The sequence below is a fragment of the Porites lutea genome, chromosome 1, assembly GCF_958299795.1.
Source record: "Porites lutea chromosome 1, jaPorLute2.1, whole genome shotgun sequence".
Classification (NCBI taxonomy): Eukaryota; Metazoa; Cnidaria; class Anthozoa; order Scleractinia; family Poritidae; genus Porites; species Porites lutea.
In genome coordinates, this window is record NC_133201.1 from 36,627,493 (window position 1) to 36,644,992 (window position 17,500).

The 17,500-nt window shown below is 38.4% G+C and overlaps 1 protein-coding gene and 1 long non-coding RNA gene across 2 annotated transcripts; both read left to right on the top strand.

The window, feature by feature from the left end:
* The first annotated feature begins 1,432 nt into the window (after positions 1-1,432).
* LOC140929125 (putative adhesion G protein-coupled receptor E4P) lies at positions 1,433-11,306 on the top strand. The gene is made up of 5 exons (XM_073378994.1): positions 1,433-1,478; positions 4,849-5,009; positions 5,125-5,239; positions 7,205-7,355; positions 11,179-11,306. The coding sequence occupies exons 1-5, from the start codon at positions 1,464-1,466 to the stop codon at positions 11,304-11,306; spliced, it is 570 nt and encodes a 189-aa protein (XP_073235095.1). The 5' UTR covers positions 1,433-1,463.
* An 84-nt stretch (positions 11,307-11,390) lies between these two features.
* LOC140937942 (uncharacterized) lies at positions 11,391-16,677 on the top strand. Its single transcript, XR_012165524.1, has 3 exons — positions 11,391-11,450; positions 15,630-15,718; positions 16,485-16,677. It is a non-coding gene; the product is annotated as an uncharacterized lncRNA (long non-coding RNA).
* Positions 16,678-17,500: the final 823 nt, after the last annotated feature.

The window sequence follows — 17,500 nt, forward strand, 5'->3', positions numbered from 1 at the left end:
CTTGAGACTAACTTGTGTGTGAACAGGTCCTATTTCACTTGACTGATCTTGACTAGTCGTTCTTAGTTGCCACAGAAACTTCAAAACCTCAAAATGCCGAAGTGCGCTCTCAAGTCAGGTCAAATCCTTTCTTGAGACTGCACTTATCCAATTAAAGCGTCGGAAGTTTATTATCAAACTGTCAATCATCTCAAGCCAAAACTTTCACTCTCACAAGCGAGCAAGAGAGAAATAATGATCGAGAATACTGATCTCCACAAAATGTAAATGTAGGCTTTTCTCAATTCTGATTCATGACAAACAACGTTACTCTAAGACTTAGCTGTGGAAACGAAGTGACTTATGTTTCACAAAGAGCGATTTGCCTCTTATGCGTTTTGTTGGATGCATTTTATTCCTTTTTTTCAACTCGTTCAAGCCATGATTTTTGTGTCCACCTGCAGTAATAAGCAGTCATAATTTACAAGATGAGACAGCCTCAAGACTCATGAAAGAAACAGAAAGCCACCAAATTTACTCAAAAAAATTTAAGCGAACAAGAAAAGTTCAAACGAAACGGAAGTAGCAGCGGAGCTCTAGCAAAATACTTGAAGCAACGAGCTCAAAATACCGGCAAGGAGAGCTTTTACAACACCAAAGGAGGTTTCCCTGTATCGATTACTTCGATGAAACTATCTGTCGCATTGTTATTCTTTTGTTTTGGTACTGTTGAAGAAGACTGTTGTCAATAAACGGAAAATCGCCTTTTGCAATAGTTCTACGGCTCTAGTCTTCGCAGCCGCTTTAATTGAACACATGTACGGGAGCGTTTTCCTGTGCTATTAAACTGCGAGAGAAAGATTACTTCCAAAACTGGAACAAAAGTGCTCATCTTAACTTTAGTGTGAACGCCATTTCTTGGCAAAAAGCTGACTGCACTTCAAGTGTTTTTCAAGTACACTTGAACTCAAGTGTACTTTAACTGCACTTCAGGGTGCTAGTGTGTACCGACCTTATGACTAACAAGACATGTACAGAACCAGTGCAAGTCATAATTCTATGAAAATAGTGCATTTTTTAAAATTTTGTGCAAGAGGCATTATGGCTCTTGTTTTGCGCTAGTAAGTTTTGAAAAAACCACAATTGCAATCCGCTTCAATCTTTTGTAATATACTATGCCTCCTTCCTTTAAATGTTTTTTTTTTTTCGGATTGTTTATGTCTCACTTAATTTGGTGGCAGTTTCCATTGTTGGAATTTTGATAAATTCCTTCTCACAGCCCTCGGTGTGGGAGCATACCTACTAAAAGTTCAGTGAAACCTTTTAGTATGGTCACCTTCTGTTACAGACAGTTGTCATATTCTTATCATTTTGACTTAACTTTTTTCAGGAAACTTTCCGGGACCGTCTAACCGTCTTGTTCTTTTCTTTTCCTTTTTTTCCAGGCAGAGACAACATTAAAAGAGGGGAGATGTTTACTAGATATGGAAGATGTAAAGGTAAATTGAATGATCGTAGTTTTCAAGAAAGTCAATAAGTGAGGCCCTATGCTTGAAAAAACATTTTACCTTCAGATTGGCAAGAATTCCGATGACTTAAAATGCGGCACATTTGTCAACAAAAAATCTTGAGAGGGTCTGCATTTTATTGAGCTATTTTGAAAAAATAGCTCATATGTCAGTGGTGTGAGCGTATGTATCTTCGTGGCTTTGTATCTTTGTGGCTTTGTATGTTAGGATGTTTGTTGCAAGAGCCAATAAAGTTGAAGGTACTATGAGTTGATGCTTAGGAACCAATGAGATCTTGGCATCTATTTAAACATGGCATTGGTAAAGGTCGAACAAGGGCACTTTGAGACCGCCATCTTGATCCTTCACAATTTTTTCGTCTTTTATTACGGGTACAGGTGTTTTGAAGCATTACATAAAATATCGTCATGATTCAAACTCTGTGAACAGTGAAGCAGCTGTTTAAGGGTTCATATTTAAGTGTGGATGCTGCTTCGAGGCATTTCTGACCTAATTCGGCTATCGGTACAACGCACGTCAGTATGAGTTCTATTTCACCTGCTACAACTGGGTAGAGTATAAAAGATGATATATTTTCAAATCTCTTCCAGTGAAGTAATAATTGATATTTAGATATAGACTTTAAAATAAAATGTGGTTTTAGAAGCTTAAAAGGCAGCTTATTTTTTTGAAAGCTGTATCGAGTATTGTTAATCCTGTAAATAAGCTTTAAAAATATTATTCTCTCGCTTACAAAGATCAACCGACCTTTTTCGTTCTATTTAGTAAAGATGCGTAACTTAAGTAGAAACAGTAGCGTTAGGGAATAAAATTGGAAAAAGCTAGTTGACACAATAATTAGATACTGTTGTATTGAGTGGAGTAACATGATATAAGTAGAAATATATTTCGGCAGTTTGATAATTTTCTTGTAGGTTAATAAATGTTAGGCTATCAACCTTGACGTTGCATGAAACATAATTTAATTACAGATGCTGTAATAAAGCCGAGGTGATTTCTTAAAATCGTTTGAGAAAATTTTGTAGTAAAACAATTTGCCTCTTTTTTACGTACGAATTGTGAAAGGGCCACAGACCAACATCTTCACATGCAAATTGTGTGCATGAGTATTTTTTATAATTCTGTTTACTAGATTACTGTGTGATAACTCGAATCCCTCACGTACGAACCACGAAAGGGGGCAAAGTCCAACACTTTCACGTGTCCGCTGTGTGACTGTACATCTCATGCAGATTGGCTTTTCACAATAATAATAGTAACTTGGACGTATGAAGACCTGTTTCGTTTAGTAACCAATGCCTCAAAAAAGGCTTCTGTCTTTTAAGAAGCAATAGCTTTGAAAACATGACGAAGTAAGTTGTCGGAGTAAAAGACTGTTTCACAAATGTTAATAAATGTTAGGTTATCAACCTTGACGTTGCATGAAACATAATTTAATTGCAGATGTTATAATGAAGCCGAGGTGATTTCTTAAAATCGTTTGAGAAAATTTTGTAGTAAAGAATTTGCCTTTTTTTAACGTACGAATTGTAAAAGGGTGAAAGACCAACATCTTCACGCGCAAATTGTGTGCGTGAGTTATTTTTATAATTCTGTTTACTAGTTTACTGTGTGATAACTCGAATTCCCTCACGTACGAACGACGAAAGGGGGCAAAGTCCAACACTTTCACGTGCCAGCTGTGTGACTGTACATCTCATGCAGATTGGCTTTTCACAATGATAAATAGTAACTTGGACGTATGAAGACCTGTTTGGTTTTGTAACCAATGCCTTAAAAAAGGCTCTTGTCTTTTGAGAAGCAATAGCTTTTAAAACATGAAGAAATAAGTTGTCGGAGTTAAAGACTGTTTCACTGAGTAGAATCGCACGTGAAAACCGCGTGAATTATGATGATGCAACCATCTACCACCATGATAAAAATCCTGTTATTTCGTAACTATTCAGTATTCGGTGAGTCACATTTTGGCTTAAGAAACTCCGAGGAAACCTTAGAGTTTTCCTTCTAATCAACGTTTGGTAAGTAGAAATTTATTTCACTTTTTTTGTTGAACTTGCACCAGATGTAACAGGGAAAGACAGAGGAAAGTGAATATATAGCTTTAGGATCGACTCAGCTGAGCGTTTCGCGTTTTCATTTATGTACGGCAATACGCAATTTCGCACAAAAACCCAATCTACATTTAGATGAAAGACGTAGATTCATCACTCTTGGTAAGGTTACACCGAAGCATTAAAGTTGCACTGACGCATTCAAAATAGCTCATGCACGTTTAACGTGCCTATGTTTTTGCTGTGCTAGCAGTGTTAGGAGAAAAATACCACGGAGCCCTAGGTTTTACTTCCACTCTTGAAGGAACTGCTTGAATTCCTCACAAATTAACAAAATAACCGTCCATATGGGTAGTTGGTGATTAAAAGATTATTTTAACTGTCAAGGATTATTTCATACAAAAATAAAAATGAAAAAAAAAACCTTCTATCGCAGAAGCACTCCATATAGCCTTCATCTAGACGGAGACCATTGTAGACAGTCGAGCCCTCGATCAGTGCGGTCAGTGATGACGTCAACGATTACGAATCACTGACGCCGAACCACTTCCTCATCGGACGGCCATCACCCTACATGCAGCCCACCCCGTCAATTTAAAAAGCGCGAAGTTAATAGCCACAAGGAATGGAGAATAGCCCAGGCACTCGCGGACGCAAGGAGAGCCTACCTTAAACCCGTCAATCCCTTCCTAATGGTATAAAGAACAGCTAAACTTAAAGGAAGATGACTTTATCGGGTCACAGGAGTCTCAAATTGGTCCCTTGGTAGAGTTCTGAAGACATTTTCAGGAGATGATGGGAGAGTGCGAATGAAGTGAAAGACACCCAACGAACTTTGATGCAGCCTACCGCAAAGTTGTGCTTGGTGGAAAAATCTGCTTCATAGAATGGACAATGCCGAACAATGTTTTACTAAGAACGTTTGTAGTGTAGCAAACTTTTTACTTTATTGCTTGTAACTTAGCTTGTCGTTCATCTTATGGTCTTTCTGGGGAGGGAGAGAAGATCAAGTGGAGCAGCCGCTCGCGATGTTATTCGTGGTAAATTGTAAAATTTCCGTGATTATCCGCGAGAATAACTCGGGAAAACGAGGTCAGTAAGAATTAAAAAGTTGTTGTTGCCTTACAATAGTCTCGACAACGAACTTGTTAATTGAACTAACCACAGGGGCAGTAATAACTGGCAAAAGTACAAACAATGGACTAGGTCATTTGCCTAGGCACATCCTCTTTAAGAACATCACACTCGAAAAGTGCGAATTTACTCTCTTTATTTGATTTTTGTTTCAGATTGTAGAAAAACAACTTGGTAACCTCGTTATGGATATCGGGAACGAAAATGATCCTGTATTTAGGCTCGAACAAATATTGGAAAAAAAAGTGGAGGTCGTGCTTCTATGCTGTTCCATCGGGGCAATAACTATTTACTTTATCGTGCTACTTGTCCTAAGGTTAGTTGTTGTGTTGCTTTTAAGGAAAAACCAGTGCCTTGTCATATCGAAAAACTCGTCCTTAGGTTTATGGAAAACCGTTGACTTGATCTAAAATGTTAATGATTTGTTTCAGAGTGGAAATCACAGAAAAGATTTTTGTGCACGTAAATATGCTACTTTCGCTGGGCATTGCACACCTGGTGTACGTATTGGATTTTACAGTGTTTACCAACAGAGTAGAACATCCAGTAAGTAGTTTATTTATCATCTTGAAACCCATACTAGGCCTTTTTCTATGGTCATCGACAGGTGGGAGGCCAGGGCGAGTAACATTCTTTGAAAACTGCATAATTGATTAGATTACAAAGCCAGAATCCTTTTTTGTCATTCAATATTAAAAAATTCTTACCTTAAAAACAGCTAAAATTCGAAAAAACAAACGAACAACAAAAAAACCATTCTTACATCGATTGATGTTTAGTTCTCTTCATTTGCCTGATCCTCCTCAAATTCAGGATATAAAGGGATTTTTAGCCTTCAAATAGCAGTTGCCGTACGTCTAGTTCTTTTTTTGCTGTTTTTGCTATGTTTTAGGCAGTAGTCTGGCTACTGTTTCGACATTCTCTGCATGTAGACTGGGCAAAAATAACTGTGTCATCGTTTTAATATTTGATATGTCAGCTGCATTCGACACAGTCGAAAATCACATAGTGTTACAAGACTCAGTCGCCGTTTTGGAATCAAAGGAAAGGCACTGGCTTGTATGTGGTTCTTGGTCCGGTCGGTTTTACTTTGTGATGTAATTTTCGGGAAGAAAATCAGGTTTCAATGCAAACGAAACTTTCCGAGACAGTGTTTATTGATCTGTTTGCCTTCTTAAGCTCGATTGGAGGTTTTCCTGATGACTAGCGAAGGAGGTAAAATCAAATTAAGGCAAACGTAGGTGAATTTTGTTCTGTTATTTGTGTTTTTTTTAATGGCCCCTTAAATTGGATATATATTGAATTCAGGCATATACGATTAAGTGCGTTTAAGAAAGCCGTTAATTTTTGGTTACATTATTGCGTACAAGAAATGTTCCTTCCACTTGCAAAAAAAATGCGGTAGAAAGTTTGAATTTTGAAACCAAAATTGTAGATAATATTCTAAAGCAAATTTTGCGTACTAGGTCTTTGTTCCGGCCGCCGGACGATAGCATAAACCAGCAAAATAATGATTGAAAATGGAGGGCCTCAGGAAGTATAGTTTTGTTTTCGTTTAGTTATTAGGGAATTAAGATTCATGAGTCAAAGTGAGGATCTTTCAACTTTGAGTCACATTTTAAATAAAACACTCTCATTAATTGGAGTAAATGATCAAAATCGCGTACAGCGTATATTCGATCCGTCTGCTTGGTTCCAGTTACTATACACTGTTTTTCCGAGTGATGTCCTCAAAAGTTATGATTTGTCGTATACTTTTAACGCCGATGACAGCCAGATATACATGCCCTTTCACCGTCACTGGTGAACCTGGGTACTCCAAATCTAAACGTGTATCCTTGACACCAGTAGTTGGATGAGAGCCAATAGGACCAAATTCAATAACGAAAAAACTGAGCTTTTGGTGCTGAACGCCTTTCATTGCCCCCTTAGGCAGCTAAGTTCCGTTTACGCAATCAGTGAATAAATTGTAGCCACTAACTCGGCTAAAATCATCGGCCTTTGGTTTGAGATCAATCTACAAGCATGTGAAATTTCTTTGCAAGACACCTTTCTGCCAATTACGTAACTTGGCACTATTAAAAGGTTCCAAAAGCACTGTGAAATTCTCTTACATGCCTTTGTTACAGTGTACTTCCGCTAATCAATCAATCAATCTTTTTTTGTACTCTCACTTTCTCAAAAATGAATCACAACAATGAAAATATTAAAAGTAACTCTCTCTTATCTGGTCTATCTGGTCTCCTCAGCATCTGTTACAAAACATATTTAAAATACTGCGGCCAGTTCCCTCACGCACCCAAACAAATACGACCACGTTCCCCACATTTCTTTCTTTTTCAGCAGAAATCGAAAACGTCTTCCAAATTTGGTCCACCCTAGCTGGTTACAAAGAATTAGTCGGGGTATTTGAGCCAGTCAAAAACGAGAAATATTTGGGATGAGATGGTAACAAGTAAGGTTTAAATTTCTAAAATTCGGATATGTACACAATTTTTTATTGTCTTTTAGGTTCTCTGTTCGACTGTTGTGGTAACTCTTCATTTTCTGGAAACAGCTCTGTTAACCTGGATGTTTGTGGAAGGGATAAACCTCTACAACAAGTTGGTCAAGGTTTTTTCGATGCGAAAGCAATACTTAGCTTTCGCGGCAATAGGATGGGGTGCGTTACTTTTCTTGATACTTCTATTCCAGTCATTTTGTGGTTGGACCCGGAACTATAAATGTAACAGAAGCGTTCTCTTCGCCAATCACTTAGGATTAGACTATAAATAAACATACTAAAAGTCCCAAGAGATCCGAGCAAGGGAACATTGCATAACGAACATTTTCTTCCTCCCTCTGTAGCTTCAACAGGATTTAGGCTACGACAGTAAAAATCAAAGGGTCAATAGCAGACACAGAAGTCTGTAAATTCAAAATGGATTATGTGATAAATAACGTCATATAATTTGGTAATCACAGTATTTTCGGACCGCCGTCATCTTGGATCCGCCATATTAAATCCGCCATCTTGAGTCATTGCATGGGGGGAGAGGAGGGGGGGAAAGGAAGCTCTATTGTTTTCGATGTAAGTTCCTTGACCCACTCCGCTCGCCAGTATTACGTCACATAGTAACGGGCAAAAGCCTCGGGTCGCTTGTGCAAATTAGCAAGGGATACGACAGTTATTTGGACGAGCGAGGTCGAGGGAAAGCAAAGAAGCTAGCAAATATCGCTATATATCGCTTATTTGATCGAATGTGTGCGAGCTTTGGTGCTGCTTTAATCTGCTTGTGTAAACCGTTTTGATATTTTGTGTCCGTGATTGTATAATTTTGTTAATTTGTTTTGCGGGCCGTGTTGCGGGATCGCCATCTATTTCACGGGACCGGCAAGGTCATCAAAACGTAAATCTTTTTTTTTCTCTAAACTAGGTAAGGTCTAGTCTCCAGAATAGGAGGTTCCATTCACAGATCACGCATGTTTGTATTTCATCTATTCTTTTGCTTATTAAATGGGCCTAACTTCATATCATTCCTTTCGAGTGTGGGCCCCTGTTGATCTCCTCATTCTCCGCCAAATTCAGTAAAGCTAGTTCGATCGATTATCTACATCGAGTCGGCCCTTTGAACCCGAAATAATGCAAAATAGCTTTGGTCTCTTTTTTTAACACTGTTTTTCCTTTTGGCCTTTCTTCTTTATTCATTTTATTTATTTATTTATTTATTTCGCACACACAAACAATTACAACACATTACATTTACAATTCATTACAGGTAACTGTTATCGTTTACAAAAACGAAATAAAAAAAGAAAAAGAAAGGCAAAGTCTACAAAAATACTATAGTTTTTTTATATATTAACAATTAAGCGAAGGCTGCCTGCCTTATGGTCCTCCATCACCCATCTACCTGTTTGTCACTTGCACTTTAATTAACTGCATTGGTCAAATTATATTCTGAGGGGTATTGTTTGAAAGTAGCCCATTTCTTCCTAAAAGAGGCTAAGTTATTATTATCAAACGCAATCTGTTTCTCAATTTCCATGGAGCGTATGATTAACTGAGTGTTAATCATACGCTCCATGGACTTGAGTATACAACATCCGACAAACACAACATGCGACAAACACAAACATCCTAACTACTGCAATGGGCCCCAATATTAGGAAGAGATCAAAATGGATAATGGGCCCCCGTTTAATGGATCGAAGTTTGCGAACTTTGCCCGGGAACAAGGATTCAGACACCGAAAGGTTACCCCTGGGTGGGCTGAAGCTAATGGTGACGTGGAGCGTTCCATGCAAACCCTCACGAAGAGTGCGAGAATTTCTAAACCTTGAAGGAAAAGCTATTCGGGAGGGAGTGCAAAGAACGGTTGGCAACTATTGCGCCACGCCCCACCCAGCAAGAAAGGAAAGCCCTGACATGCTCATGTTCGGTAGAGAGCTACGGAGGAAGCTACCGGAAAGGATCGTACCTGCAGGAGAAATTCCATGCGACCCAATCAGACAAAGACCCAATCAGAGACGTGGCTAAAAAGAAGCAGCTGAAAGAGTACGCGGACAAGAGACGTAACGCCCGGGAAAGCCTTATAGTGGTTGGAGACCAAGTCCTTTTGAAGCAGAGTAAAGAAGATGTTCTGACCCCCAGCATTTGACCCCCGACCCTTGTCAGCAATAGGCGTGAAAGGAAGTATGATCACCGTGAAAAGGGGTAGGAAGATTAAATCGCGGAAATCATCCCATTGTAAGTCGCTGAAGCACGCGAGGGAAGATGAGTACGTCGCTATGGAATTGGACCAAGAAGGTCTGGATGCATCCCGCGCGGAAGAAACTGAAACCAAGGAAGATTTGCGTTTGCAACCCGACAACCTCGGCGTATCCAGTGAAATGACAATTGGCGGTCCACGTAACGAGCCTGATGGTCCACCGACATCCTTAGGAGGGACGGAAACGGCGCGACATCAACAGCAGCCTGACAATACTGCAGTATGCGGGCCAAGAAGATCAGCGCGAACAAGAACGTGTACTTGGAACACTATTTACAGCGACTTTGAGCCACACTAGAAAAAAAGGGAGAGATGTAGTGTCGGGTCTCAAGAGACTTAATGTAGGATAATTATATGCGAAATGAGCGTTAACACTCTAACAAAAGAGGACTTGATTTGCATATAGGACAGTGGTGAACAGACTAGTAGGAGGAGCATTAACGGAACTAAAGGCGTATGATGTAACCGTTTATTGAGCCCCATTCGCGACTTTACAAGTATTTTCCCAGGTAGATAACCTATTAGAGCATAAAAACATTGCCCTAAGTTGAACGTTTTTAGCGATTATGTATTACAAAAACGCCTTCAACGTAAGCGTTAAAGAAAGACTTTACGTCTCGTTTCCATGGAGTAATAAACAAGGGTCTTGGAAAGGTCTCAAATGCTCTCAAGTTATCTCGTTTTTAAGCAACTCCCCTTGCTAGGACTCTGTGGGACTTTTGATATGTTATTAAGGACAGTTTGACGAGTCTAAGACAGTTGGAGTATCCTCTGTTGCAATTAGTTTCAGGTTAACCTACTATTTTCTACAAAATGAATGGAGTATTCATGCGCTGAGATTTTTCTCAGAACATTTTAATCAATACAAAAACTTGTTTTATTATTATTATTATTATTATTTTCATTTTGCCTCATTTAAATTAAATATATATACACACAATTCAGAAAGATGATTCAAGGGAGCCCATGCAAGCCAATAAAACTTAAGAAAAGGACCTCCTTTAAACAAAAAAATATGACTTACAGTGCGAGCACACGAACCGAGGCCACCCAGATAAAAGTTTGAGTCAAATTTTGGAATTAGCCAATCACAAGTCGAGATTAAGACAATGAAATTGCGCATAATTGTACGCAGTTCAAAATACGTTGCGAACCATTTTTCTAAAGGATATAAATAAGGATTTAGGACGTTTAAAAATTAAGCTGAAAAATGTTTTGACAACGGATTGCTCAAAATTTCTTTACTTTTGGCTTTGATTCCGGCCAACCCAGACGTTGTCAAAACATTTTTCAGCTTGATTTATTATTATACAACGTCACGATTCTTTATTTACATCCTTTATAAAAATGGTTCGCTGGGTCTGAGTACAATTATGCGCAATTTGATTGTTTTAGATCTCGACTTGAGATTAGCTTATTTAAAAATTTGTCTCAAAATTTTGTCAGGGTTGCCTCGGTTCGTGTGGTCCCACTGTAATTATGAAATAAAATTCTGGCAAGTAAAAATACAAAGCAACATATTCCAAAAAAAAAGAGAAAAAAACGAACAAACAAACTTGATTCTGTGCCCCAGAGCGGGACATGAACTCACGTCTCTCTCTGCTCAGCTAACTGGTCAGGTATGCTTACTACTAAACACGCTGGTTACGCCACAGCGTAAAACCCACCAGTGTCTACTGTAAAATGATACTAAGACTAGCGTGAGAAAATTAATTTTGATTACATTTATTTCAGGAATTCCAGCGGTCATTGTGGGCATTACAGCTGCCATAAAGCCCTCTACGTATGACATGGAAGCACCATTGAAGGAAGTCATATGTGGACCGTTTAAGTTTACTGGACGTCCTGAGAAAGAAAGGTAATCAACCATGTTATATCTTTTCTTCAATTTTTCTCCGATAACCTCTTCCTCTCTCTTTCGTTGTATAATTGTATATTTTTTTCGTAGATGTTGGCTCAATGGAAGTACGTGGATTTACAAAGGGCCAGTCTTGTTTTTTCTGTTGGTAAGAATTGTAAATAACGTCATTTCTACTATAAATAAAGATTAATATATAGATTTAGCCAGGGCTAAAAGCGAGGCTCCCATTAATAAGTTTATAATTTAAATCAAACAATTAACTTGTATTTCACAATTCAGTTAACATTAGAGCACATTCGCTTGACTTTTCAGGGAAAGGCTAAGTGATTTTACAAAAAATAATTTGCAAACAGCCCAAGAGTGAAACAAATCTCACATCGAGTTGATAACCTCATAAGTACACCCAAAAACCGGCGAGCATCTTCGATCACATTTATTAAGAGCCACAATGGCTCTTGATCACCGTAGATTAATTAAGCCTGGAAAAAAAAATTCCGGCCGAATTTTTTGCGTTCGACAAGTTTACTTTACAAAATCTTGCCAACCAATCTGGGCGCGTGTAAACCAACCTTTTATATCATTTATACATCACATCTGAGCTGTAACAGTACTATGAGGCACTGTTTTTATCATACAGACCTCGGACAACAGAATGCAGTATTTCACAATATTGCGATACAAATTGCTATTCAGGACGTTCGAAGCACGCGTGGGCTTTAGCCGTAAACAGTTGAAAAATTTTTCAAAATCATCTATACGGCTAGCCGGTTCTGACTTTTACAGTGCTAGCATTGGCGAGTGTTTGAATGAACATTAACAGGGTTACGCTCCAACATAACAAAGAATTTATTATGTTTATTTTTTATTTTAAAATGGTTTAACGCGCGGCATTTTGAGTACTCCGGGAAGCGTTGTTTACTAAACGACTGAAAACAATCGGCACAACGATGGATCGATTGAAATTACAAGAGAGAGTACTAACAATCAATAAAAGAAATATATTTCGGTGAAACATATACAGAGACGACAATTTTCATTCAGGAAGACAAGTATTAAAGTGTCTCTAAAAATCCTGAGTCTTCGAGCTTAAAGCTGAAGTTTATGTTTTAAGCCGGCTTCCCGGTGTTTGCTTTTTTCAAAGACGAACTCGAGGCATGAATATCGCTCAAACCTTTCTTTTACAGCCAGAATTATAACTAAATATTCTTTGAAACGTTTTCTTTCTATTTGGGGTGGGAAAATGTCAGCTTATAACAAACCTGATACTCGGTCAGATCATTGTCTCAAATCTTACAAACGTGCGTAAACAAAATAGCCGCATAAACTACGCTCGACTTCATTAAATTAGGAATAAAAAACAAACATCAAATACAATAATTACTTAGGCTTACCACTCGAGATGCCGCTCCTGAAAGGTATCAAGTAAGGCCAGTATCGCTTCAGACTTTGCAACCCTCTTACGCATTAAGCAAGGTGAAAACGAAAACGATGCCATCCGTAATCGGTTTCCGACTTTGACTCAACCAAAAACCCAATAAACAAACTAGCCATGGATAACAGAAGACTCCTGATAGCAGCTGAATTTCATTTTGTACATCCAGTGGAAAAAGAAAGTTAAAAACATCTCAAGTTGACACAAAACTCTGTCAGCTTCAGCTGTCAAAGTAAACAAGATTCAAGATGCTGCATAAATTTTCCGCATGAACTCACCTGTCAAATTTTGACCAATCAGAGCATAAAAATTGGACTTAGAGCGTGACCAACGCGTGAACATGGCGAGAAAAGTCAAAAGCAACTGTCTTGCCTGCCTGTAGCAGCTGGCTGAATTTTCGCGTCCGAGGTCAGTTTGAAATCAAAATTTTAATTGTGCGGCACATAAACACAACATATTTCATATGAAAAAAATTAAATTTGAGCCTGCGATCATTTGAAAACCAGTACCTCGTCACCGGATAACTTCAAAAAAACACTTGACCTCGATGGGTCAACACCTGAGCCCGCGATACAGTCAAGTGATACTGGTCAGCGGATACCTTGTTTTGACAGCTGTCAATGGATCACAGCATTGATGTCCAATATGTGTATCAGTTTGCTTGTGTCCGATCCCAAACTAGCTAGAAAGTATGAGACTGAACATTGATCGCGATCTACTAAAATAATTAACTGGTCAGCGGACAGCTTCCAAATAAATCACGTCACCTCAATGAGTTGACACATGAGCCCGCGATATGGTCATGGGATACTGGTCAGTGGCTATCCTGTTTTGACAGCTGTCATTGACCATATTGTGAATGTCCAATGTAAAAGATGTGGACTTGACAAGACACGCCTGAGACACCCCTCCCTTCCTTTTGATAGTCTTCCCTACCCCACCCGTACAATCCGTATACGCGTACGTACGTACATACGTACGTACGCTCGGTCAATCACGTGACAACCAAACGAAAAGAAGTTGACCATAATCCATGAGTATGGGGCTCTGTCCCATGCGCGCTTCGCGCGCGTGCGAGCCCCGCTATAAACACTTACTCGTTTAAAATACAATTAAGACTTAAGGACTTATATAGGGCAAGCACGCGCGCTATGTTATAATACTGAATTTATCACTAAATAAATCGAACCCGCTTTACGGACACCCGCCTAATAAGAGCAGTTTTCCTTATCCCTGAAGAAAGCCCTCACAATTTCTCTAAATTGAACCAGCTTAATTAGCCATTTCGGAGTTGCGTAGGGAAATGAGGCGAGTTTCAAATTAAACTAATCGATAAACTAACACCATCATATAAAAGGTCATGTTGAGATTGGTCATTTGACCAAGTTTGGTGCTCTAAAGTTGAACAGGGCTCAAGTTATGACTTTTGAAACGTGGTTAAAGATCCATACAAACGTCTATAATTTTGTGACAGAGTCCCCCAAAACCATATAAACTCTTTCAAAGTTTTCAGTTTTTCTTTTAAACTGCAACATTCGTCATGCATCTACTACTTGGAAGGAACTAATTCGAAAATCACTGTGTTTGCCCATTTTTAGGAATATCACAGAAATCGTGAAAAAAAATTAAGAGTTTATATGGTTTTGGGCGACGCTGTCACAAAATTACAGAGGTTTGTATGGCTCTTTAACCATGTTTCAAGAGTCATAACTTGATCCCTGTTCAACCTTAGAGCACCGGACTTAGTCAAATCACCAATCTCAACATGACCTTTTATATGATGGTGTCAGTTTATCGATTAGTTTAAATTTGAAACTCGACCTAGTTCCCTACGCAACTCCGAAATGGCCTATACGGACACTTGTCTCTTGCCCAATCAACGAATTCCAAGGAAAGTCAACCTCGCTAATGCAATAAGTGTGTGCTGTAATTAAACTTTTCTTTTGGAAGGTAAAATATACCCTTTGGTGACAGCTTGCTGATGTTCCAACGCTAAAGTCTACCGTATAGAATCGATTTTAGACGTCAATTACAGACTACTTTGCTACTAAACGAGTTATGCAGAGAACGGTGATAGGACTTTCCTTTACAAATAGGCAAGCTTTCAAATACAAGAAAAATAGGACAGCTGATCTGCACTAATCAAATGTCAGAAAATACAATAGGTAATGCAAACTAGCCAATCAGCACAAAGTCCCTGTGACAACGCGCCAAAAAAAGTCACGTTAGCTGACGGCGGTTTGTCGGCCAACGCTCTTTGCTTCTTGTAGCTGTGAACGTCGTTTCGTCTTGATGCGGTTTTGTTTTGGCTTCTTGTCCTGGCCATTTAAAAAGGAAAATGTATGATCAAACTGATGAAAGTTTGTAATGGAAACATTCAACGATTCTTGAACATGTACTGAAGCACTGAAACTTTGGACAACAATAAAAAACACTGATATAGTTGCGTTTAGATGTTAGCATTACAAAACAAGCGGACAAAGTCTATGGAAATCGTTTGAGGTAATGAATGAAATGTTTATTTTCAATAGTTTTGGTGTTTTTGTTTCAACTACAAATGGACGGGTTCGAATGTACAGTATTTCGTGTCTGTGACACGCTAAAAAATCTGGATTAACTAACTAGCTATATAATTGATAAGTAAGAAGACTACATGCTTGTCTAATTTGAAACTAATTGAATTCAAAAAATTTCTCTGACAGACAAATTTTTTGGCTGTCCTCGGAATTTTTTTCATCCAGTTATTTCCAAATTGGATAGCACGTACTCCTACTACATATGAAAATGACATTAATAGGGACAGCCCGTTGAAACAAACACTTTCAATGGCCCCTCCGTATTAACCGGGCTAGACTATTTTTTTCGTAAAAATATTCTTTTCTCTCTAAACAGGTAAACATGGGGATGTTTCTGATACTTTTGCGAGTTATTTTTGGAAAACTGTCCAATAAATACAACAAAGAGCACGTTAAGTTTGCAAGGTGCTAATCTCTGTTTATTATCTTATCAGTCTTTTTGGGGACGGTGAATGTGATTCCGCTTATGGTAATCATCGTAGTAAGGTTGTGGGGAAAAAGAGTGTGCCTGGGAAAGTTAACAACAGCTACAACAAACACAACAACAAGCAAAAATGGCAACATGCAAAACTAGTTGATGAAATTGTTCCTTCTATCTTTTTATCTGGCACTTGAAAAAGCAGCAAGCGTACACGCCTAGTCTACATCCACAGAGTCATTTCGTTTCAACTGATTACAATACACTACAGTATAACAGCTTACAGCCTTATATTATAGTTACATGTATAATAATAAAATGCGAATAAACATCACCAATTGAAACAAAGGGATCTTCAAGCGAATATACTGTTTGAGAATTTTGTCAAAGATGAGATCACATAAAGATTCACCTTGTAAAGAGATGATTTAAAATTTCGTTACCCTGTTTATAAGGCAAGAGACCTAATTTCTTGACCCTGATTTATATCATTTTGCATACAGATGTAATCAATTTTTAAACTAACATAATGGAAAAAAAATTGTTGGTATCACTCAATCGCCAAGGTTGGCTTACTGAGAGAGGTACCCTACTCAAGAAGCTAAATTATGAAATTGTATATTACACTTGTTTAAGTCTCAAAAGCGTGAAAACCATATCCTATTAAGCTGCACAAACCCGTTTAGGGCAAAGAAGGGAGTACCCTAAATCATGAACTGAATACCATTCAGGTCTTCTTTTACCTTTTCACAGGAAAGGATTACGAAGCATGTTGGCCTTACTTCCACTGTTGGGCGTCACTTTTATTTTGGGATATTTCCTTCAATTCCACATCGCCGTTCAGTTCCTGTTTGTTTTGCTGAATTCCACGCAGGTTTGTTGTTTACACTAGAATAGATATCAATTAACCCGAAATGTCAGAAATTTGTAGCCAATAATCTAGCCATCTCGCCATCTTGGTATTACATTCTATGTTAAAACAAAAAAAAGGTCATTCAGCCTTTCAGAAAATGTGAAGTGCGATGGAATTAGTTTTTACTTTAATTTAGTCAATAGCTGCTGTTACAGGGGAAAACTCGAACTGCAATCGGCGACAAAATTAGTTGAGAAATTTCGCCCTTTAGTGTCTTTCTGACGTTTTGCCGTCTTCAAAAGGGTATAATGAAGCCTTCCCTCCCCATTCCCTCATGCAATGTTGTGCCGCTATTTGCGCTATCTCTTGGAGAAAACAAACACCCCAGCTTTGACTGGAGGAGAGGGTATAAAGATGGGGAGGGGAGGAGGAGGAATTTTTTTGTCCAAAGTTACCTCATTTGAGGACATTGTATCAGCAATTTTGTCGCTTATTGTAGGTAAAAAATCAATTTGAGCAACGGGCACCTACAACTAATGGTAATTCGTTATGGATTATCAAAGTAAACGTCTCTTTCGATTTACAAACATGCCTGTGATGGGTAACAAACTTATAATCGGATTAGAATCTTTTATGGCCATAATTTTGATCTTAACCGTTTTTACGATCTTACTTACTTACTATCCAATTCGAGGTCCGCTTTTTTAAATGTTTCAATATGGACGTACTACTCAGATCTTAATGGCAACCGGAATTTGATCATCGGATTCCGCATACTTTTGTCAATTGAGGTCAAGGAAAATACCCACATATGACTTTTTTTCTGTTCACAGGGCGTCACTTTTACCATTTTTCACTCCGTTTTTGACGATCAGGTATTTGGTTATAAAGCTCAGGGTAGTTTGTGCTACTGTTA